We start from the raw sequence: 24,652 nt of genomic DNA, 5'->3' as shown, positions 1-24,652 counted from the left end.
TATATAATAGCTAGAGATCTTTTTTTACACTAATGGTATCAAGCCGTTTATTTATTATTGATAGTTGCTTATACCATATCTGAGTTTCATTTCACAAATATGTTGTTCAATAATAGAATTGCGTTTGAAGTAATATTATGTCTTATAAACGAGGTTTTGATAAGGATTCTAATGAACAATTGGTAGAGATCTTTTTATACACTAATATTATTGACCCGATTATTGATTATTGATTGTTGAAAATTGCTTATGACATATCATAGTTTCGTTTGACAACTATGTTGTTCAATAATAGAATTGAGTTTGAAGGGGCATTATGTCTCATAAACGGAGTTTTTAAATGGATTCTAATAAACAATTGGTAGCGATCTTTTTGTACTTCAGTCGTAATTTTTTTCTATTAGGTAAATAATTTTCGTAGTGACCTATTTGTCTTATATCCAAGAGATGACCTATGTGCCTAAGAGAGCGTTCGCGCACGCTTGCGGACCCCAAACGAACCTAAGTTAAAATCAGTCAACATAATTTAACCTAAGTGAAAAATCAGTTATGGTGCCACCAATTGCTTTAGAGAAAAAAGATGGTAGTACATGGAAAGTTTTGCTACCAAGGACATGAAACTAAATGTTTTCGTCTCTTGGGCCCAGGCACCTTAGGTTGGATTAAGATATTTCTTTTGATTTGGAAGTTTTGGCACCATTGACATGAAATTAATAAGTTTTTCGTCTCTTGGTTCCCTGTACCTTAGGTCAAATTAAGATTTTTCTTTATATTTTGAGATTTTGGTACCAATGATATGAAACTAAAATAGTTTTTTGGCCCATGCTTCTTAGGTCCATTCATACCTAAAAACTCTAGTTTTCTAAGATTTTCCATTATATTTGGAAGTTTTGATACCAAAGACATGATATTGAAATGCTATTTCGTCTCTTGGATCCATATACCTAAGGTAGAATCAAGATTTTTCTTTATATTTAGAAGTTTGGGTATCAAGGACATGAAATTTAAAAGTTTTTCGTCTCTTGGATCCACGTGCCTTAGGTCCAATTTAGATTCTTCATTATATTCGTTAGTTTTGGTAGGAATGACATGAAATTAAAAAAGTTTTTGCGTCTCCTCGATCCATGTGCCTTAGGTCCAGTTATGGTTTTTCTTTATATTTGATAGTTTGGGTATCAAGGACATGAAACCAAAAAGTTTTTCATCTCTAGGACTAATGAGTCTTGTGCCAAGTCGTACGCAAAAACTGTGGTTTTCTAAGATTAGTCTTTATATTTGGAAGTTTTTTTTTACCAAGGACATGTAATTAAAATGTTTTTTCGTGTCTTAGATCCGTGTAACTTTAGGTCAGATTATGATTCCTCTTTATATTTGGAAGTTTTGGTACCAAGAACATGAACTTAAATTGTTTTTCTTCTCTTGGTTATATGTGCCTTAACTCAAATTAAGATTTTTCTTTATATTTGGAAGTTTTGATACGAATGACATTAAAATAAAAAAAATTTCTTCCCTTGGATTTATGTGCCTTAGGTCCAAATAAGATTTTTCTTTATGTTTGGAAATTTTGGTATCATGGACATAAAATTAAAAAAATTTTCGTCTATTGGACCCATGTGTCTTAGGTTCAGTAATACCTAACAACTGTGCTTTTCTATGATTTTTCCTTTAATTTGAAAGTATTGGTACCAAGGAAATGAAATTAAAAAGCTTTTCGTCCCTTGTATTCATGTGCCTTTGGTCCAATTATGATTTTTCTTCATATTTGGAAGTTTTGGTATCAAGGACATGAAATTAAAATATTTTTTCGTCTCTTGGATCCATGCACCTTAGGTCGAATAAGATTTTCTTTGTATTTTGGAAGTTTTACTGCTAAGGACTTGAAATTATGAGGTTTTTTTGTCTCTTGGATCCATTTATCTTAGCTTCAATTAAGATTTTTCTTTGTATTTGGAAGTGTTACAACCAAGGACATGAAATTAAAATGTTTTTCGTCTACTGGATCCATGTACCTTAGGTAAAGTTTAAATTTTAATTTATATTTGGAAGTTTTAGTACCATGAACATGAAATTAAAAGATTTTTCGTCTCTTGGATCCATTTACCTTAGGTTTAATTAAGATTTTTCTTTATATTTGGAAGTTCCGTTACAAAGGACGCGAAAGTTTTGCTATCATGGACATAATATTAAAAGGTTTTTCCATCTCTTGAATCCATGTGCCTTTGGTCCAATTAAGATTATTCTTTATATTTGAAAGTTTTGGTATCAAGCATATGAAATTAATAGGTTTTTCATCTCTAGGACCCATGAGTCTTTGGTCCAATCATACCTAAAAACTATGACTTTCTAATTTTTCTCATTATTTGTAAGGTTTCGTACCAAGAGATATGGAATTGAAATGTTTTTTCGTCTCTTGGATTCCTTTGCCATAGGTCAAATTAAATTTTTCCTCATTTGGACGTTTTGGTATCAAGGACATGACATAAAAAGATTTCATCTCTTGGACCCGTGTATCTTAGGTCCTATCGCACCTAAGACAGTGGGGTTCTAAGATTCTTCTTTATATTTGGAAATTTGCTACCGAGGACATGAAATTAAAAATTTTTTTCATCTCTTGGATCCATTTTCCTTTGGTCCAATTAAGATTTTTCCTTATATTTGGAGGTTTTGGTATTAAGGACATTAATTTTAAAAGTTCGTCATTTCTTGGACCCATGTGTCTTTGGTCTAATCATACCTAAAAACTATGACTTTCTAATATTTTTCTCAATATTTGTTAGTTTTGGTACCAAAGGATAGGAAATTAAGATCTTTTTTCGTCTCTTGGAACCCTGTGCCTTAGGTCAAATTAATATTTTTCTTTATATTTAGAAGTTTTGCTACCAATGAAACGAAACTAAAAGGCTTTTTCATCTTTTGGAACCATGTAGCTTAGGTCAAATATAGATTTTCCTTTATATTTGAAAGTTTTGGTACTAAAGACATGAAAAAAAAAGTTTAAAATATTTCAGTTTCACTTCAATAAAAAAATTGAGTAAAAAAATGTCGCTACGAACATTGTTTTTCTAACAGAAAAAATTACGACTGACATATTTCTATCATCCTCATTTTGTATTTTTAATTATCACAGGTGATTTTTTTGTTATAAGTATATTTAATGTGATTTTAAGTCATGGAAAAAATGTTTTTAAAATTTCAGTTAAAAATCTAAGTAAAAATGGGGGAGGAGTGAAAGCTGTGCTTGGGGGAATTGGGGGCCCTGGTGGGGAACATTGGGTTCTGAAGGTGTACATGGGATCCTAGAAGGGGACTCAGGGCCCTGTTCAAGAAAGAAGGGGCCCAAACTCGTGCGCAAGCCCGGTAATGAAAAACGAATGTGCAAAGGGCCATTAAATTACAGTAATTGTGCCTGCCCTGTTGTAGTCAAATCACTTATAAATAGTTAATAATCGAAGTCGGATCGACACCATGAGAGTACAAAAAGATCGCTACCAATGGTTTGTTAGATTCCATACCAAAACTCCGTTTATAAGATATAATGTAACTTCGAACTCGTGTTGAACATCATACTTGCCAAATGAAATTCAAATATGTCATAAGCAATTATCAATTATCAATAATCAATAGTCAGGTTAATACCATTAGAGTACAAAAAGATCTCTGCCAATTGTTCATTAGAATCCATATCAAAACTTAGTATATAAGACATAATGTCACTTCAAACTCAATTCTATTGTTGAACAACATACTTCTCACACAAAGTCTTTATTGAGAGTTCGTACTGTGAACACCTCTGTTAGATGTAGTCTGGATATAGTCTCATTATACAGTAAGACTCAATTGTGATTCCCCATGGACTTTTCATAATCAACCTTGAATTTGAACTTGGATTATTTGGCTATTTTATAGTGTGGATTATTCCCATGAGACTTTTTTATAACCAGTCTATCTGTGATTAATTCAGTGACTTTCACCTAATAGAGGAAATCTCATTAATTCAGTGACCTTGAAAACAATTTCTCGGATTACAAAGCTGTGACGTCACTGCCTGCTTGATTGGATTGAGTTTATATTGGCGTCGGTTTTTGGCATTGTAACTAGTTTAGACTTGAACTTATTTACTACTAAAATGGATGAATGTGATGTAAATTGAATATATTTATGATTATGATTGAGTTTGTACATTCTGTGCTGCTAAACTTTGTGTAGTTGAATTTTCATGAAGGAGTGGATAATGAAATTATTGCCAAACATGCGGATGACTTTTTTGATGAAAAGTCTATTATGATAGCTAAAACTGACCTATGGTCTCGAGTGTTCGTGGGCAAACGTGGGCCTTGACGGCAAGGTGATCTAGCTAATTACCGTCACATAAAGGATATAATTGAGACCTTTCAGAAATGCGAGTCTGATGATTTTGTTGTGCCTACTTACGTGATTATTTTGCCTACCAAGGTTCCTGTCATTCCACCCGTTGCATATTCAAGCCTCGCATCAAGGCTTTTAAAAATTGACTCCGAACTCAAGCAATTCCATGTGAAGATTATCTCTTACGATCTAAATTTCCCTCCTCGTAGTGACGCCAGGCCCCAGCCAATCGCTGATAATCATGCCATTATTGTCATCTCAAAAGTTTCATCTCACCCTAATAATCCTGTAAAACACCGTGATGTAATTGACCTTATACCTGGTCATGAATGTATTCATAGTATAAAGCCCTCCAGAGATAAATTGGTGGTGCGGATTGATCAGACTGCTGCTAAGGACTTTTGCGATTCTTTTCCCTCTTTTATGAGCAACTGTGACGTCAAAGTAAATGAAACAAAATATATAGGTATTGTGAAAGGTTTATCAAATGCCTTTGACGTGAGCATGCTAATTGGCTGTGGCAATATTAAGGATGCAAAACGAATTGGCAATTCTTTTGCTGCTAAAGTGTTTTTTGAAAATGCAATTGCTCTTGCTAATGCACTGAAGCTTGGCGTGAAAGTTGGTTATGAGATTTACCGTGTTCATGAGTTCCAGCGTCTACCAAGATGCTGCTATAATTGCCAATCACCTAATCTTCTGAAGTCGTCTTGTAATAACCCTAAACGTTGCTCCCGCTGTGCACAAGAGCATGAATCGTCCCGCAATTCCCCATGCCAGACTACCCCTAAATGTGCTAATCGTCATGGCAATCATGTTTCATTTTCTCTAAAATGCCGAATCCTTCGTAATGCTGTAGCTAAACGTTCTAGTCAGCTAAGAAAATGACTATTAAAATTGAATTTTCTATATGCTCATTCAACATTAACGGAACGAAGGATAAGGATGATTCTTTGAGCCAGAAATTATCTAATTTCGACATTTTGTTTCTACAAGAACATGTTTTGCCTTTGGTGAGTTTGAACTCCCTTCGCAGGAGTAAAGAACAATTGGTTTTGGCTAGAAGTGCCCGAACAACTTCCGGGAGACCTTCAGGCGGGTTGGCATGCCTATTAAAACATAAACTAGTCCCGCTATCTCCTGTGTGTTATCGTGAATGTGATTATTTCATTGCAATCCGTTTTGCTAACCTAGTTCTTATTAATGAATACCTCCCTTGCGACCAAGGATCCTTTTCCTCTCTAACAAAGTATACTAAAGCATGTGCATCGCTAAAGACCCTTCTTATTAGTGTTGAGAGTAATGGATTGGATTGGATCCTTTTAAGCGATATGAACTGTGATATAAACTCTACCTCAACACGGACTGATTTATTTTTGGATTTGCTACCTAATGGCTATCGGGTTTTGGATAAAGATGCATCCCATTCATACATACATAATAGCGGTTCAATGTCTGATATTGATCACTGTGTTGTTTCTTCTGATGTTTCTATTAGTGATATTCACATTGACCAGGATGAACGTGATTATGACCATGTGCCCCTTTCAGCCACTGTCACCATCAATACGACTCGGGCTGAACAGAACTTATGTACTAATTACAAAAAGTGGATAATCAAAAGAGACTGGAATAAAGCAGACTGGCCTCTAAATCTATCTACCCTTGCTCTTCTTCTGTCTACAATTAATGTTCCATTTAATTTACTCTGTACCAGTGTTATCTCCCCACAAGCTCGAGTTCAGCTGAATATATATTACATCCAGACTGTTTCTTTCCTGAAAAAAGCCGAAGAAGTTGCTGTTCCGCTTTGTCGTTTTAAGCTTAGGACTAGAAGCTCAATATGGAAATCTGACCCTGACTTAAAAATTGTGAAAAATCGTGCAAAATTGTGGCTTAGACTTTGGGTAGCGTGCGGCCGCCCTTTAAGGGTTCACCTTTTTGACATTAAACAGAAAACGAAGTTGGAGTTTAAACGTTATCTTCGTAAAGTAAGGTACAATGGTGTAGAATTTCCGAAGACCTCTAGTCAGTGGAAACAAGTGATTAATGTTGCGAAACTTGATTCACCTCCTAATGCCGATCGGATCCCTAATGCCTCTTGGATTAATCATTATAATAAGATTTTTAATGTTATGAATTATGCGGTTCACTCTCAATTTGTTAACCTCTGTTCTTATGTATTACCTGCGAAAATTTACCAAGGTCATGTACCTCCCGTTTCTGCTGACCGTGTGATTCGTTGTGTTAAGAATTTAAAATCTAAATCATGTGATATTGATGGTATTAGTGTTTTTAACCTTCATATTGATTCGAAAGAATTGATTTAACATTTGCAGCTATTATTTCAAATTTGTCTATGTACGTCTTTGGTCCCTGATTCTTTTTTGTGCGGGAGTGTCACTTGGATTCTTAAACGTGGGAAAGATCCGACTAATTGCGCATCATATAGACCTATTACGGTAGCTTGTTTGTTGAGCAAAGTTTTTGAATATGTCCTGCTTCCTGAAATTCTTCCAAATGTTAATTATGTGTCCAATCAATTTGGGTTTAAACCAAATATTGGATGCCAACATGCGCATCGAATTCTTACTTCTTTTTTAATTCAAGCACAAAAAGATGGATCTGAAGTTCATTTATGTGCGTTAGATATTTCAAAAGCTTTTGATTCGGTTTGTCACAGCCAACTATGGTATTCTCTTACCCAGCTTGGAGTGAATTCATCTGTTATATGTGTCCTACGTTTTTTGGTATGCAAATTCATATGTTCGACTTTGGTCAGGAAAGATCCTTTTTGGTAATATTCCTATTCGGTGTGGACTTAGGCAAGAGGGTTCTGTCACCATACCTTTTTAATGCTTGTTTATACCCTGCGCTTTCTCGTATCTTTTCGTCGTATTCTACGGGTCTAACTAATTTATCTTATATTGCTTATGCAGATGATTTATTACTTATTAGCCGTTAAAAATTCATCCTAGCTAAGTCTACCCAGTTTGTTTCTAAGCTTTTGGAAAAAATTGGCCTCGTGCTAAATGCTGAAAAATGTGAATATTTAGTTTTCAATGCTAAAAACCCAAGTAGTGATTTGAGTTGTAGTTCTTTTTCAGTTAAGCTGCCTCCTGCGTTGCGTTGGCTCGGGATTAGTATCTGCTCTTCTATTTCAGCTATCCGTGCTAGTGCACTTGCAGATATTAAGAATAAGCTTAAAGCAGGTTATGCTAAAATTGTTCCAAATCGTGGCCGAGATTCTCGTAAGGCATTGCCTAAACTTTATTCGACGTATTGTGACCATTCCATTCTTTTTCTATCAGGTTTGTGTCCATTTTTTAATAAAAATGATATGCAGGATATTAGAGTTTTGTATTTTCGTTATTGTAAATATCTTTTGTATTTGCCTCGTTGGTAGAGAAACCGTAAGATTATTCGAATATTTAATGCAACTGATATATTGACGTCATATAATAAGTTGGACTCCAAGTTAAAAGATGAGGCCTGTAAGCGGTTGGGTCCTTTTCATCCTCTTCTGTGATTGTTTTGATTTGTATTTGTAGTTTTTATATTGATATTGTTTTGCATGTGTTTTGTTTTTGTATGTATTTACTTTTTAGTTTCTTTTGTTACTCCACTTTTTTATAATTGTTAGTGGGTCAAAAATAAATTATTATTATTATAATCGGCTCGATACCATTAGTGTACAGAAAGATATCTATCTATTATATACCAGAATCCAGATCAAAACTTCGTTTATTAGATAATATGTCACTTGAAACTCAATTATATCATTGAACAACATACTTGTCAAACAAGACTCAGATATGTCATAAGCAATTATCAATTATCAATAATCAATAGTCAGGTTAATACCATTAGAGTACAAAAAGATCTCTGCCAATTGTTCATTAGAATCCATATCAAAACTTAGTATATAAGACATAATGTCACTTCAAACTCAATTCTATTGTTGAACAACATACTTCTCACACAAAACTCAGATGTGTCATAAGCAATTATCAATAACAAATAATCGGCTCGATACCATTAGTGTACAGAAAGATATCTATCTATTATATACCAGAATCCAGATCAAAACTTCGTTTATTAGATAATATGTCACTTGAAACTCAATTCTATGATTCAACAACATACTTGTCAAACAAGACTCAGATATGTCATAAGCAATAATCAATAATGGACTTGATATTATTGGTGTACAAAAACATCTCTACCGATTGTACATTACAGTCCATAACAATACTTACTTTATTAGACAACATGTCACTTCAAACTCAATTCTATTATTAAACAACATACTTGAACTGGGACGAGCATTCTTTTTTATCAAAATATTTGCTTGAGATAACACTATAGGCCTGCTTTGAAATCATTGCAATGTTACAGAAAAAATTCAATTTGCAAGAACTCCTTGTCTTCCCGGAAGTACAATAAAACCAGATGGGTCTGCTTAAACTGCGTACAATAATTTGGATGGTCTTTCTCGTATAACACCTGCTCGCTGTCATAAGAATGGTGGGCAAAGCTTGTAACTGATATAAAAATACTATGGGCCCGCTTAAAGTAATGCCCTATGGGCCCGCTTAAAGTAATGCCCTATGGGCCCACTTCCTTATATTAACACAACAATACTGCCGTAAACTCAAGTTTCAGTTATAAATACTGTTCATCTGCTGGCGTCATAGGTGTATTTCGTCGACAAACTGGGAAATTTGCCACCAAATTCGCCCGATATCAGAAGCTTGAGATACCCCATTAACTGTTACCAGATTCTGAAGCTCGTGGGCAATTCAACCTCCAGTCTGTGTTTAAATGCGTTCCAAATAGCTAGTCTTAAGCACATTCAATCCTTTATTTAGAACCATTGTTAAATTTGGGCAACTAATATATCGAACAACTTGATCGTGAGACTAGTGCACATAAATGTATTTTCAGTTGGGTGGTAGTTGAACATGTTTACATAACTAAACGCACTTAAATGCACACTTTTTGGAAGACATAATGTCGATGAAAATTATTGACAAAAATGCAGTAATTGGTAGTGCTCAATATCATACCAAACAATACCGAACAACAGTGGCCAGAATGTTACCTAGCAGATGAAATATTTGTCACAATCTTAGCATCTTGCCATGTGGGTCCAGATTACAGATTACATGGAACCAGATTACATGGAACCCTGCAGCCTCTGAATTGTCAAAATAACCCCATAGAAAACAAGGCTACCTGAGTCAAAAATATATTTTTAGAGTAGGTTAGCTAATGAATATAAAAGGCATGTTTATCTCTTTATCACTGTTGAAGCAGTAGCTGCAACCTAGTAAAGAACAAACTACGGCCCATAGTAACCAAAAATTAAAAACACACTCTAATGAAAACTGGCTAATGAGAAAATTTTCCCTTTTTAATGATTCAGGAATCGTAATTATTATCTCGATTAGTCTTAATTGTAAAATGTCATTTGAAAACGAATTTATGGGAATTTCGAAAAATTTCTGTTCAAGAGACAGATATGACTTCACATAATTTTCACAAATAACAATTTCAGGTCATCCAAAATTGCATATTTAGGGTAAGTCAGGATTCTCAGTTCAGTTCAGGGCCCGTCTACCTGAATGTATTTGCCTCTTAAACACCTATTTTTTAGATGCTCCGAACAAAATGAGAAACTGTTTGCAAGGTTTCAAAGTCAGAGCTGTCGCACGACTGGAATGATAACGAAGCACCGAAGAGGGTGTGGTCTATTGAGGGGGCTGATTTGCCAATTGGGTAGTCATTTTAGGGTCTGAAAGCTTGAACTGCAATCTGAACAAGGTAAGACTATTAAATTTATGAAGAGTATTTGCAGGAAAAAGGCCCAGTCAAACTAGCTGTTCGGCTTAGATTTTTCAGTGGCATAAAAATATAATTGGTTTTATACTGAAAATATAAGACAAACGAAAATCAAATCAAAAAAAGTATTAAAGATCCCTCCACTTCTAAAGGCCACCGCTTCTTCAGTCCATCATAAATTTAAATTTTCATTTCAAAGATTAAATTCGAAAAACGCACATTCAGGTAATAAACGTCGATTCAGGTAATAAACGATTTTTTCAAACAGTTTGAAACTCAATAGTAACCGAAACTCTAAAAACAAAATTTTTATACCAAGAGATACACCAATAGAATCAGATTTTTGTGTTGATTTCAAATATATAAATTTCAGCCAGCTTAGTTTTACCCATCAAAAGTTACGTGCCTGAGAAAATTTGCCTTATTTTTGAAAAAAGGGAGAAAAAAACCTAAAAGTCATAGAACCTTAATGAAAATTACACCATCAGATTCAAAGTATCAGAGAACCCTACTGTAGAGGTTTCAAGCTCCTATCTGCAAAAATGTAGAATTTTGTATTTTTTGCCAGAAGAAAGATCACAGATACATTTTTTTTTTTTTTCGTTTTTCTTTTGTTTTTTTTTCTTTTGTTTTTTTTTCCCATGGGTGATCGTATCAAACCAGTGGTCCTAGAATATCGCGGGAGGGCTTATTTGAAAGGAAATTAAAAGCTCTAATGCCCTTTTTAAGTGACACAAAAAATGGAAGCCAACTAGGCCCCCTCCGACGCTAATTTTTATCCCAAAGTCACCTGATCAAAATTTTGAGATAGCCATTATGTTCAGCATGGTCGAAAATTATAATAACTATGTCTTTGAGGATGACTCAGTCCCCCACAGTCCCCAGGGGAAGGGTTTCAAGTTATGAACTTTGCCCAATGTTTACATATAGTTTTGGTTATTGGGAAGTACACAGACATTTTCAGGAGGATTTTTCTGGTAGTAGGGGGCGGGGGTCTGGGGTTGCGTGGGAGGATATTTTCCATAGAGGAAGTTTTCATGGGGGAAGAAAAATTTCTGTGGAGGGGTGCCGGATTTTCAAGCATTATTTAAAAAACGATCAGAAATTAAATAAAAAAAAAACAAGTTTTTCAAATGAAATTAAGGAGCAGCATCAAAACTTAAAACGAACAGAAATTATTACGTATGTGATTGGGTTCGCCCCCTAGTCAATACCTCGCTCTTCACGCTAAAGTTTTTTAGTACTTTCATAAGAGCTATTTTTTTTTATTTAACGGCCTTTGTGATTAAGGGGCCATTATTAAAGAATTAGAATAAAATTTGAACTTTAGCGTAGAGAGTAAGGTATTGACTAGGGGGCGAAACCCCTAATATATTTAATAAAAATATACGAATATAGAACTTCATTACGTAAGTTAATTCGTAAGTTATGTTTATTTATTACTAATAAAAACGTTCGTAAATAAAATTAAACAACTTTTGAGAAAGTCATTTAACCAAAAGAATATAAAATTAATATGCAAATTTCGTTTTAATTATTCATGTACAGTTAGCCAAAATCAAAAACTGTATTAATTACAAAAAGTTCAGAAATTAAATAAAAAAAGTTTTTTTTAACTAAAAGTAAGGAGCGACATTAAAACTTAAAACGAAATAGAAATTATTCCGTATATGAAAAGGGCTGTCCCCTCCTCTACGCCGCGCTCTTTACGCGAAATGTTTATTCTTTCTCACAACTCTCTTTTTTAAAAGAATAAAAAACTGTAGCGTAAAGAGCGAAGCGTTGAGGATGGGACAGCCCTTTCATATACGGAATAATTTATCTTCGTTTTAAATTTTAATATCGCTCCTTACTTTCAGTTAAAAAAACTTGTTTTTTTATTTAACAACAAATAAGGAATCATATCCTATTGTACTTTGCAGGGGAGAAAAGGCTGAAGGAGTGGCTATCCCTTTTCAAAATTTCGTAATTTCTTCTTTTTTTTATTTTAATCTTTCTTTATTTTTATACGATTTTTTTTTAATTAACAAAAATAGAGCAGCATTAAAGCCGATAATTAACTCAACTGACTAGCCTTTACACTGTAGTTTACTTTTTCATTCGTTAGTTTATACAAATACAGCTCTTCATAAACCTTTCAGAAACAATATTTTTTTTTTCATAAGAAATTATGTCTTCATTTTAGAGCAATATATTGAACAGTATATTTGAACAGTACAATTGAAAGCGGGTTGAGGAGGACCAAGAAAAATAAATACATACATTTTTTAAATAAATTTATTCGAAGGTAATTTGTGTAGATTAGGTCGGTTAGATAAATTTCAAAAGTTACCAAACTGTTCTTTTAAGAATAGGTTAGAACCTCCTTGTCAGTGAAACTGCCTGCAAGTACGATTTTTTTTTCTTTTTCTGGACTCACTGTGCTGATACTCAGCACAAGTAGATTGTAGATAGTAGATTGTAGCACAAATAGTTTTTCATGTAGATTGTTCGCTGTGTTGCGTGTCCGAGGAATATAATTAATTTGCTTTATTGGCCAGTATTTAAGCTTTAGTCTATAATTGGGCAATAATTTGGTTGAATAAGACTATTTCTTGTCCTTTGATTCACATTTTCGAACTGAATTTTATCTGCATTCAACATATTACAGGAACGAATAGAGAACAATGGATAATATTATCAAGAAGTTCTACAGATCTATCGTATTATAATACTATATACACATATACAGTCATAGTATTTAATAGTATAGTAATAGTATAGTAAAACTAATATTTTTATTAAAATTAAGCTAGTAATAAAATACTAGTATTTAAAATGAAATTAAAAACTATAAATAATAGTAAATCTATAACAATAATTTAGTAATATATTTTATTCCTTATATGCTCCTTTGGCAGTTCAAAAGCCTTTATCATATTAAATAAAAAAACAAGTTTTTTTAACTGAAAGTAAGGAGTGAAATTAAAACAAAAAACGAACAGAAATCATTCCGTATATGAAAGGGGCTGTCCCCTCCTCAACGCCTCGCTCTTTGCGCTAAAGTTTGACTCTGTCTCACAACTTTGTTTTTTAAAACAATAAAAAGTTTGACTTTCTCACAACTCTATTTTTTAAAACAATAAAAAACTTTAGCGTAAAGAGCGAGGCGTTGAGGAGGGGACAGCCCTTTCATGTACGGAATAATTTCTGTTCGTTTTAAGTTTTAATGTCGCTCCTTACTTTCAGTTTAAAAAACTTGTTTTTTTTATTTAATTTCTGATCGTTTTTTAGTTAATGCAGCTTTTATTTGCATAAAAATTTTACTTTTCTTTTGCTAAATGGATGTCTTTACAAATTAACTTACGTAACTAACTTCTATATTCGTATATTTTTCTTCTGGCAAAAAATACAAAGTTGCAGATTTTTGCAGATATGAGCTTGAAACCTATGTAATAGGGTTTTCTGATACGCTGAATCTGACGGTGTGATTTTCATTAAAATTCTTTCACTTGTAGGGGATGTTTCCCCCTCTTTAAAAAATCGAGTAAATTTTCTCAGGCTCGTAGCCTTTGATGAGTAATACTAAACTTAATAAAATTTATATATTTAGGATCAGCATTATAAACACATTCTTTTGATACATTTATTGACATCAAAATTTCGTTTTTAAAAGTTTCGATTACTATTGAGCCGTATCGCTTGTTTTTTTATTGTTTTTTTTTTATTACGTATGTGTTATTACGTAAATGAGGGGGTTCTCCCCTTAGTCAATACCACGCTCTTAATGTTAAAAGTTAAAAAAAAATTTTGATTCACAAAACCCTGAATCACTCAGGCCGGGTAATTAAAAGAGATAGCTCTTTTGAAAGCACTAAAAAAACTGTAGCGTAAATAGCAAGGTATTGACTTGGGGGAGAACCCCCTCACATACGCTCTAATTTCTTTTCGTTTTAAGTTCTAATATTCCTTCTTACATTTCAGTTGAAAAAACTTGTTTTTTTTTATTTAACTTCTGATTGTTTCTTAAATAATGCTTGGAAATCCGGCGCCCCCTTCATAGAAATGTTCCTTACCCCAAAGAAACATCCTCCACGGCAATATTCTCCAGAGTAATCCCCTCCTCTAGCCCCCCCTCCAGAAAAAATCCTTCCTGAAAATGGTTGTATACTTCCCAATAACCAATAAATAATGCTGGCAAGTCCGGCGCCCCCTTCAAGGCAATTTCCCTTCCCCCATGAAAACTTCCTTCATGGAAAGATCCTTCCATATAGCCCCCGACCCTCTCCTTCCCCCACCTACCAGAAAAAATCTCCTCTGAAAAAGTTTGTATACTTCCCAATAACCAATACTATATGTTAACATTGAGTAAAGTTCATAACTTTCAGCCCTCCCCCTGGGAACTTTGGGGGATCAAGTCATCCTAAAGGACATTTTTATCATATTTTAGACCATGCTGAACAAAATGGCTATCTCAAAATTTTGATCAGGTGACTTTGGGAAAAAAATGATCATGGCAGGGGGCCCTGATGCCCTTTCTTTTTTTGGTAGCTTAAATAGCGCACTAGAACTTTTAATCTCTATTCCAATTAGCCCTCCTACGAATTTCTAGGACAACTGGTTCTATAAGATTACCCTTGGGGAAAAAAAAAAAAAACAAAAAAAACAAATAAACATGCATCTGTGATCTTTCTTCTGGCAAAAAATGCAAAATTCCACATTTTTCTAAATAGGTGCTTGAAACCTCTACAGTAGGGCTCTCTGATACGCTGAATCTGATGGTGTAATTTTCATTAGGGTTCTATAACTTTTAGGGGTCTTTTCCCCCTTTTTTTAAAATCAGCCAAATATTCCAAGGCCCTTAACTTTTGACAAGGAGCACTAAACTTTCCATATGTTATATAATTGAAATTAGCATTGAAATTTGATTCTTTTGATATATCTACTGGTATCAAAAAACCGTTTTCTTGAGTTTCAGTTGCCATTGAGCCGGGTTGCTCCTTACTTACAGTTCGTTACCACGAACTGTTTGATTTACTTTATGGACTTCTTGATGGCACGGATTTTACAAAAGAATTAGGGTGAGGTTTTAACTGTGGCTTTTTTCCATGACGGAGAATACTTTATTTGACTTTTCCAAAAATACACACACGTAAATCAATCATTTCTGCTGTTCTTTCACTACTTTGGACTCCTTCCAAAGACCAAGCGTTGGAGTTCTGTTGTTTCTTGATGAAGCGTTGGATGGCCGCATATCCATATTATCAGGGAAATATTTTTCAATTTTTAGGTAGGGCTACCGCAGGGTGCACATTTTTATAATAAGCAGCCTGTTTTTGTTTTTTTGTTTCCTCAAAATTGTCATTTGCAAGTAGTCCAAGAAAGTCCAGAAGTAGTCCTTGCAAGTAGTCCAAGAAGTAGTCCAAGAAAGGACTATTTCTTGTATTGGTACATTTAGTTAAAGTTAAATTAAAAGTTAAAGTTAAAATTAGTTAAAGTGGTACATTTAGTTAAAGTGAATTTTGAAATAAAAAGCAAGTCTTATACAGAATCTCTAGCTTTTGTACTTGTATTTATTCCTCCTTTATCAGCTTAGCACCAGATGCACATATAATTTCTGAAGACAATACTTTTTTTCGTCTTGCAGTACTTTTTTGTCGGTAAGATAATGAATTTCAAAAAATGAGAAGCTACCCCAGTTTCAGGTAAGTCTGGGGTCAGTATAAGAGTTATTCACGAGTCCAAAACTCCAAACGACTAACACCATGTTTATGTTTGCTTTTTTGTTTCAACGTTGAAACTTTCTCTGTCTTATATATAATCTCCAGCTATTGTACTTTTTTTTATTACTCCTTTATCAGCTTAGCACCAGAAGCACATATAATTTCTGAAAACAATACTTTTTTTGTCTTTCAGTACTTTTTGTCGGTAAGATAATGAATTTCAAAAAATGAGAAGCTACCCCGGTTTCAGGTAACTCTGGGGTCAGTATAAGAGTTATTCACGAGTCCAAAACTCCAAACGACTAACACCATGTTCATGTTTGCTTTTGGGTTTCAACGTTGAAACTTTCACTGTCTTATACATAATCTCCAGCTTTTGTACTTTTGTTTATTCCTCCTTTATCAGCTTAGCACCAGAAGCACATATAATTTCTGAAAACAATACTTTTTTTTTGTCTTGCAGTAATTTTTGTCGGTAAGATAATGAATTTCAAAAAATGAGAAGCTATCCCGGTTTCAGGTAATTCTGGGGTCAGTATAAGAGTTATTCACGAGTCCAAAACTCCAAACGACTAACACCATGTTCATGTTTGCTTTTGGGTTTCATCGTTGAAACTTCCAACGTTGGCATTGAATGTTTGTAAGCCAGTTAAGAATTGTTTTTTAAAGTCTCCAAAATTGCTAAAGAAAAGTTTTAGCCATCAAAGGACTAAATTACTTAGAACCAAATTTGTTAATTCCATGCTAAAATCGGAAATATAAAAATCTTATCTGATATTTTAAACTTTCCGAAATAATTACCAAGAAACTGCTGAGCTTAAATCAAAGGTAGTACTAGCAGGGTAATGTATATTTAATTACGTTCTGATCGTTCTTGACTACATTTTCCTGATGATCCTCCCTTTGAGAACAGCTTAGAAAAGTTTGATGTTCTTTTATTGAGAAGTTTTCTCGGCAGTAACTGCTAGTGATAATTTGTGGTTGTATTTTTGTAAAAAAAAAAACGTTTAAGTTAAAAAAACATTTTAAAAGACTTAAAAATCTAGGATAATAATTTGTGTTTAAGTTTGCAATTATTATGCAATTATTATAAGAAAATCAAATGAGACCTTTAGGTATTACAGTAGCGAGAAACGAAACAAACATGAACCCATTCGCCAGGCTCAAAAGTACACGCGGAAAAATGCTTGACGATTAGTCTTGGTCATATGACATGGTGCATTGTAATAAAGTAAGGGATGCATATATTTTATCAGGTTTCTCTGTCGTTTATTTTATGGATTCAATTGACTTGACAATTGAGTCGCTAAATTAGGGCTTAATTTTATTATATAATTATTATCAGTTTAATAATTTTATCAAACAAATAATCAATTCATTCTTTTATTTGATTGAATAATAATCAGTATTGAATAATCAGTCGAATGAGCAGTAATCAATTTCATCGATCATTTTCATTCATTTAATCAAATCAATTTAATAATTTAATAGTAATCAATTCATATCAATTTAACATTTTTAAAGTTTAAACAATATTTGTGTTCTTCTCTTTTGTCAATTCGTGCTATTTTTAATTCAGATTTGTTTTTGAACAGGAGTGCAAGATGTATAAATCAACAAATGAACTCGTATAACTAAAACTCGATATACAGATAAATCCACTAGAAAATGAAAAATATGTTGAAAATATTATGACAAGGATAAACGTGGTGACCTTGACCTCTATGATGGAACAAGAAAACCTGGATTGGAGTATCTTCAATAAAAAAGAAATGATAATATATAAATATATAATTAGCAATTAAAGCTTTTAATCAACAATAAAATAAACCAAAATAAAACTTATTAAATCTGAAAATCTTTATCAATGGATAACACTATGTTGAAGAGCTAAAACAAAGGAAAACACGGGATTAAAAACGAAAAAATAGGCGGTGGACGAAAAATGAGGAATATGAAAGCCAGCGAAAAAAAGCCATTCATCAGCTTCTGATGCTGAAATATGTAGTAATCCCTGGGTGCTGATTTTAAAACAAAACTATCGAAAAATCGGCACTACATTATATAGTGTAGATTTCCAGGTAGTTTTGTTTGTAAATTAATTAAAAAAAAAATTTTCCACAAAAAAGCGGGGTTGAAAAAAAAGTGGCATGAGTTTGCCCTCCAATCACTTTCGATTGTTAAAACGGGCACTAGCACTTTCAATTTCCAATCGAATGATTCCTTTTTTAAGTTTATACGACAACACTTTCTAAAAAAAAAATTATATGCCCCCAGGGCATAACTTACAACCCTTACCCTGGGGGCTGTGAGGCGAGTGTCATCCTCAAAAACATAATTTCCGGACTTATTTAACAACTTCGAACAAAATAGCTATCTCAAAATTTTGATTGGATGTTTTTGGATAAATGGTGGGTGTGAGAGGGGTGTTAGTTATCCTCCAATCACTTTCGACTATTGAAAAGGGCACAAGCCCTTCTAATTTCCAAATCGAATGAGCTGTTTCTGAAGTTTCTACAACATCACTATCTATAAAAACCGTGTATGTCCCAGGGTATAACTAACAACCCTTGCCCTGAGGGCTCTGAGGGGGTTTTCATCCTCAAAGACCTAATTTTTTAAAACTTTTAATTACGTTGAACAAAATGGCTATCGAAAAATTTTGATTGGAGGGTTGGGGGGAAAGGTCAGCTTGACAGGGGGTTTAGTTGTCCTCCAATCACTTTCGTCTATTAAAAAGGGCACTAGCCCTTTGAATTTCCAATCGAGTCAGCCCTTTTTGAAGCTTCTACGACAAAGCTTTCAATAAAAATCTTATATGCTCCTAAGGCATAAATTAAAGCCCTTACCTTGAGGGCTGTAGGGGAGTTTCATCCTCAAAGATATAATTTCCGGACCTTTCAACTACGTTGAACAAAATGGCTATCTCACAATTTTTATTGGATGTGTTTGGGGAAAAGGTGTGCGTGGAAGGGGTCTTAGTTGCTCTCCAATTACTTTCGACTATTACAAAAGGCACTAGCCCTTTGAATTTCCAATCGAATGAGCCCTTTTTGAAGTTTCTACGACAAAGCTTTCAATAAAAACCTCATATGCCCCCAGGGCACAATTTACAACCCTTGCCCTGAGGGCTGTGGGGGAGTTTCCTCCTCAAAAACATAATTTCTATCTAGAAAGCAACTACGTTGAACAAAATGGCTATCTCAAAATTTTGATTGGATGTGTTTGGGGAAATGGTGGGCGTGGAAGGGGTGTTAGTTGCCTTCCAATCGCTTTCGGTTATTAAAAAGGGCACAAACCACTTCAATTTCGAATCGAATGAGCCCTTTTTGAATTTTCCACGACAACTCCTTCGATACGAAGTGCCCTGGTCTAAGACCAAGAAACCAAAAAAATATACATTGTGCCCACATCTTTCTTTACTTAGGCAGCGCTATTGTGCTGCCTATGATTGGCACCCTGGGACTTTTTGTCCTGAATAATGAACCAGCTAGCTCACAAGTTTGAGAAAAGCTTGCAAAATCCCAAGTTTTGAAACTTTGAGACCTGCTGTTGGAAAGACAGCAGGATGAAAGTCACTAGTACAAAATTTTTTTTTCCACTAAATTTCTAGCAGATATGGGCACTTTCGTGTAGGTATGTGAGGCTCTTAAGTGGAATAAAGGACATTTTCACATGTGGACCAGCGGTCCACTTAGCTCGTTCTGACTTAGTTGTCTGCCCTGAGCCGGGGGTGCAATGCGTTGTTGGGGGCATTCACCCGACGGTATACACCACTTCAAATTCATCCCCTGTGTTCCCTTGGTCCAAAGTATTTGAGCCATTAGCTTCAAGCAGACCATAGTGTTTTTGAAAAGGTGAAAAAAGGATTGGATGCTTCTGAAAATCATTATTCCTATGTCCAGAGAAAAGGTCGGCATTGGCAATGGGCTTAAATAGTCCCTCAAATGATTTAAATTTAGATTTCTCTTTGTAGATTTGATATTGGCAATGCATCCCAGATCCCCCATTTCTTACTAAATGTGCCTTTTAAGAACAGACAGTTTTCATATTTTGGTCCTTTCCCCTTGGGCTGTTTAGTTCTTAGCCCCCAGCGGGGCAATTTTTGACTCTCGAGCCATTCTGTATGAAATTTCCATCTGAATTCTTTCTGCTAATTCACAAAAATATTCTCTTCAGTTTTCTTCTTTATTTTTGTCATCTCATGTAAGATGTTCGTTCATAGGTGTCACTATAGGGTGTTTGCTTCTTTTTTGAGAGTATCTTCTCTCAGTAATAAAATCTAAAGCTTAGTTTTAGGACATAAGATTTGGCATTAAGGCCACAACAATTATACAATTTTGAATCTTAACGTCAAAAGTTTCCATAACTTTGGTCTTTGTGTAAAGGATATTTTTCCCAGTTTAAGCAGTAATAAAGAGAACAGACTGGAAAACGAGCAAGGCTTCCATTTGGTAACGTCATTACATTCACAAATGAAAGTTTCTGGATGATATAACTACATTTTTAAATCTTTAAAAAAGAAAGACAGTAGATGCCTCAACATTAGTTTTATTTATAGTCAATTGAAACGAAGGTTAAGATCAGGTTAACATGTGGTTTTAGAGGACAGCCATACGGACACAATACCGTTTTCAGAGTTTCAAAATTTTTGAGATAAAAATCTTGTGCTTAAAGTAATGTTTCTAAAATTAGAAAACTAAATTAAATTCGAAAAAAATATTTTTCTTTTGCTAAAATAAGCAAAAGAAAGCTTCAAATAGGAATTAGAGTTTAGAATAATAAAACTCTGGCATAATGATTGAATCAGTTCCTCTCAATCAGGGTGGGTCTAGATCAAAATCTTGGGGAGGGAAATGTGACAAAGGTACCAATAATTGACCGAATTGACAAATTTATTAGAAAAAAAAGAGTGAAAAAAGCGAAAAAAAACAGTGAAAGAATTTCCAATCTTGCTCTCTACCAATAAAAGCACCTATGGAGGTTCTTTATGAATTTTTTTTTAATTTAACTTTGCAGTTCTATATAATATATTGTATTAATAGCTCTTAATTCTAATTACCTGATAATCTATCGATTTCTATTCAGTTTCGGTTTATTTCCGGTTCCTATTTTTAGCTGATTGTAACTCTTCGCTTTTATAAATTCTTGGTTATAATTATTGATATTTGTTGGTTTTTGAGTTAAGCTTTCCATGAAGCTCGATTTTTGTAAGTCTTATTTTCTCTGTTAAGATTTTCTGACAGACTCAGATTGCTGTAACGAGGGATAGGTGATAGTATAAAATGGTATTCGATCATTGAAATAAGTTTTTTATTTTGATTAATGTGCATTAAAGAAGGAGTTAAGTGTTAAGTTAGTGGTAGCAGGATACACAATGTTGTAGTTATCTTTTGTTTTTAAACCCCTCTGAGCTTAATTTTCTTTTTTTTTCTTTTTGTAGATTTGTTTGATTATCCCTCCTCCATATCATGCTGTGGCCTTTGAATTCGTGGCCTTTTGAATTTTTTGGCCTTTCAATTTGTCCCTATCCCTCTTCTTTTCCTTTTCTTTTTCCTTTTGCACATAACTATATTTGTTTATTTAGCCGGGAAGGTCCAGCAAAAAAATTATCTAGCAATCCTTTAATATATGAAAAATGCAACAAATTTGTTCGAAAAAGTAATATCTGTGTCAGCAGAAAAAGAACAAGGTGTGTGTAAAAAACATTAAAAGAAGAAAATCTACTACCTGCCATCTGTTGAAACCTTAAGAAACTATCGTTCGTTCTGCAACTTACTTATAAGTTTTCAGGAAAGCCTGAAATTATCAACCCCAAAAATAACAAACCACAAATTACCAACTTGAAAAATAACAATTTTGACTAAAGGACATGCCCTTCACTAGCACAAATTATGCTCCATGGTTTACTCCCCTTCTACAAACCTTGTACAAGTGGGATTTTTACAGGGCCCATATTGTTTCCTCCCCTGTTCCATACCTCGGGCAAGCGTAATCTGTATCTGGACTATATTATTTTTTCTTATAAACCTTACCCCAAACCTTTCCACAGTAGAGTTCGCTCAGTTTCAAAACAACCTTTTCTAAGATCGGAAGCTAAGTTTAGCTTGAAGTAAAACTATACAAAAAAGTAAGTTTCATTTTCGCATATCTTATAATATCACAATAAAATAACTTAGCTCTGTTTACATTTTCGCCTTACAATCATGTATTTTATGCCTATTAATGTATACTTTAAGTTAATTTTACACAAGATTTAATCTACATTATATTTTTACGTTTTTTTATGGATAATCTTCCAGCTATAATTCCAATTGACCTCGCGTTATGTAATTTTTTACATTACATTTTAATATGCAGTATATTAATGCTAAAATGCATTATTATTGCTGTTACTACTACTACTAAGAACATACTGCAGCACCAAAACACTTGAGGCCAACACAGCTGCACAGGCTCCTCCACCGCCCAATTTTCTCAAAGCTTCACTCTTAACCTCCATCTAAGAAGTTCCAAATTCCGTTAAATCATCCTTAAGACCTTTTTCCCACCCCATTCACGTCGACTAGATTTTCATGTTGCCTTAGATAGCTGGCCGAAAAGGTCGATCTTTGGCAATCTATCATCCTTTATCCGCAAAACATCTCAACTTCTCTCTCATTTTAGTCCAAGAAAGTGAGATAGAACCTAATTTATAAATTAAATTAGATTGATTAATTTAAGATTAAATTAATTTAATTTAGAACCAAATTTTTCTATATCACTTTTTTGATGACCACTATCATCACTATTGCCTCCAATATTCTAATCTTGGCTCGCAGCAGTTCTTTCTATTCTTCCAGACTTTTTCCAGCTGTGAAAAAAACACACTGGGCTTTGGTTATTCTACTTTATACATTTTCACTGCATCATAACTATCAAACCAGTTCTTACATCCTGAACTCAAAAAATCTCTAAAAATTCATTCATTTTGCTAATATTTTTATCTAGTACACTCAAATCATCTGTACAGTCGAAATCTAGGAGTGGGTCTAAAATAGACTTTTATTAATGTTTGATGTTCTTTCTTTTCGAGAGTTTTGTTACTCAAAATGGATCACATTGAGTAATTTTTTCCGGAAAGACAAATATTGTAATTTGTTACACAACATCCTTTTTACCACATAATTCCGCCGTAAAGGTTTAACAGCCAGTCGGGAACAGGCCTGGTCTTGAGGCTTTGTGCGGTGTAGAAATAAATACAGAAACATAACTTACGTGGAAACAAGATGGTCTTCCATTCTCCACAGCGGAACTTGCTTCCAGGCCTGAAATGAACTGTCAAATTTAGAATGTCATTTATCATTCTAAAACGATGGGTCTTTTACGCAATAGCCTAAGAATCCAGCATTTGTATACATCACCCTGTCCAAAGTAACAAAACAAATAATTCTTAACGCAGGATGAAAGGCGTATTTTAAGTTACGTTGGTGAGATGTTGAAAGATATGTAAACGCACTAATGGCGACTTGACATCGCCACTTAAGGATTCATGTTAAGGAGATACGGATTCAATTACGTTGTGTTTCTTTTGCCAACTGGTGTAAGCCCGGTTTTCATTCAACTTTTAACGGATAAAACCCCAAATACCGTAGTAGATATTAAAACTAGTCTTTTCGTAATTTATTGGAATCGCAAAACCAATCTATATATAGATGAACTTCAACTGGCTTACTCCTTGTGACTGAATTCAATTAAGCGGCGTTCACAAGCTTGCCTAGCTAGAATCCTATGTCTAGGCAACGACCGTTCACATGTAAAATTCGGGGCTTAGCTAAAACTACAAATTTAGTTTCAAAGTGTCATTTCTAGCCAATCAACAGAGCTTATGCGGGCAAAACTTTCAAATATTACAATCCCTATTTTTACTGTCACAAGCTAATGAATGAGATAAGCAAAATAATTGCATTAGTGTACTTCATTGTTATGTCTGGTGTTGCATATTTGCCTAAAATGAAAAAAAAAACAATTAATGAGAAAACAAAAATTAAATTTCAGTTTACAAATGGTAACAAAAATGAAGAAAATAGTGGATCTTGACACATTCTGATTGTCTGCAATCGAAAATCCTAGACATTGAGTTCTAGAGGCTAGAACTCAATGTCTAGCAAAGCGCCTAGTCTAGCGTGTCAAGCTAAGCGCCGAATTTTACTTGTGAACGGTCAGTGCCTAGACATTGGATTCTGGCTAGACACGTGTCTAGACATGGGATTCTAGCTAGACACGCTTGTGAACGCTGCTTTAGATAACAAACGCACAAAATTTTCGTTTCAATGTTCAGAACAAATTGCTTGTTTTTAAATGAAAATATTTTAATAATTTTAAAATTTTTAGACTATATTTTAAACTGAGCCATCAAAAAATTTTACTGTTTACAGCAAGAACCGTTGCAACTTCAGTGTAAATTCAAACAAACAAGCTTTTAGAATTTAACATTCAGACCAGTTATAAAACTTAAAATAAAAACAAATAAGAAGCCACAATCCGATACTCTTTCACTGAAGTTTAACCTGTACCTTACTAAAAATATACCAAAATTCAACAAAAACACTCCGTTGCTAAATACAAACTCTTCACTCATGTCCAAATTAATTGTTGTTAGACTAGGCCTATGTTTGTCTTTTAAACGGAACCATCGGAAACATATATTGTTTTCAGCAAAGCACTTAAACTTCACTGTAAACTTTCGTTGATTTTAAATT

General features: G+C 33.9%; 1 protein-coding gene across 2 annotated transcripts in view; it reads right to left on the bottom strand.

Annotated features, from left to right (window-relative positions):
* The window catches only part of LOC148952478 (FMRFamide receptor-like), a 212,991-nt gene that overhangs the window by 122,663 nt on the left and 65,676 nt on the right, over nucleotides 1-24,652 (bottom strand). The window contains exon 2 of one of the 2 annotated variants that reach the window (XM_089089908.1): nucleotides 23,169-23,218. In XM_089089908.1, coding sequence (XP_088946034.1) covers nucleotides 23,169-23,191 — 23 coding nt within the window. In that variant the 5' untranslated portion in view covers nucleotides 23,192-23,218. Of the gene's footprint in view, nucleotides 1-23,168; nucleotides 23,229-24,652 lie in introns of both variants that reach the window. The other variant, XM_089089909.1, reaches the window with a different exon arrangement.

The sequence above is a fragment of the Artemia sp. Qi Xiang Cuo genome, chromosome 5 (genome assembly GCF_049724085.1).
Source record: "Artemia sp. Qi Xiang Cuo chromosome 5, ASM4972408v1, whole genome shotgun sequence".
NCBI lineage: Eukaryota > Metazoa > Arthropoda > Branchiopoda > Anostraca > Artemiidae > Artemia > Artemia sp. Qi Xiang Cuo.
Note: the sequence above shows the minus strand (reverse complement) of the source record. Positions and strands in the feature narration are given on the sequence as shown.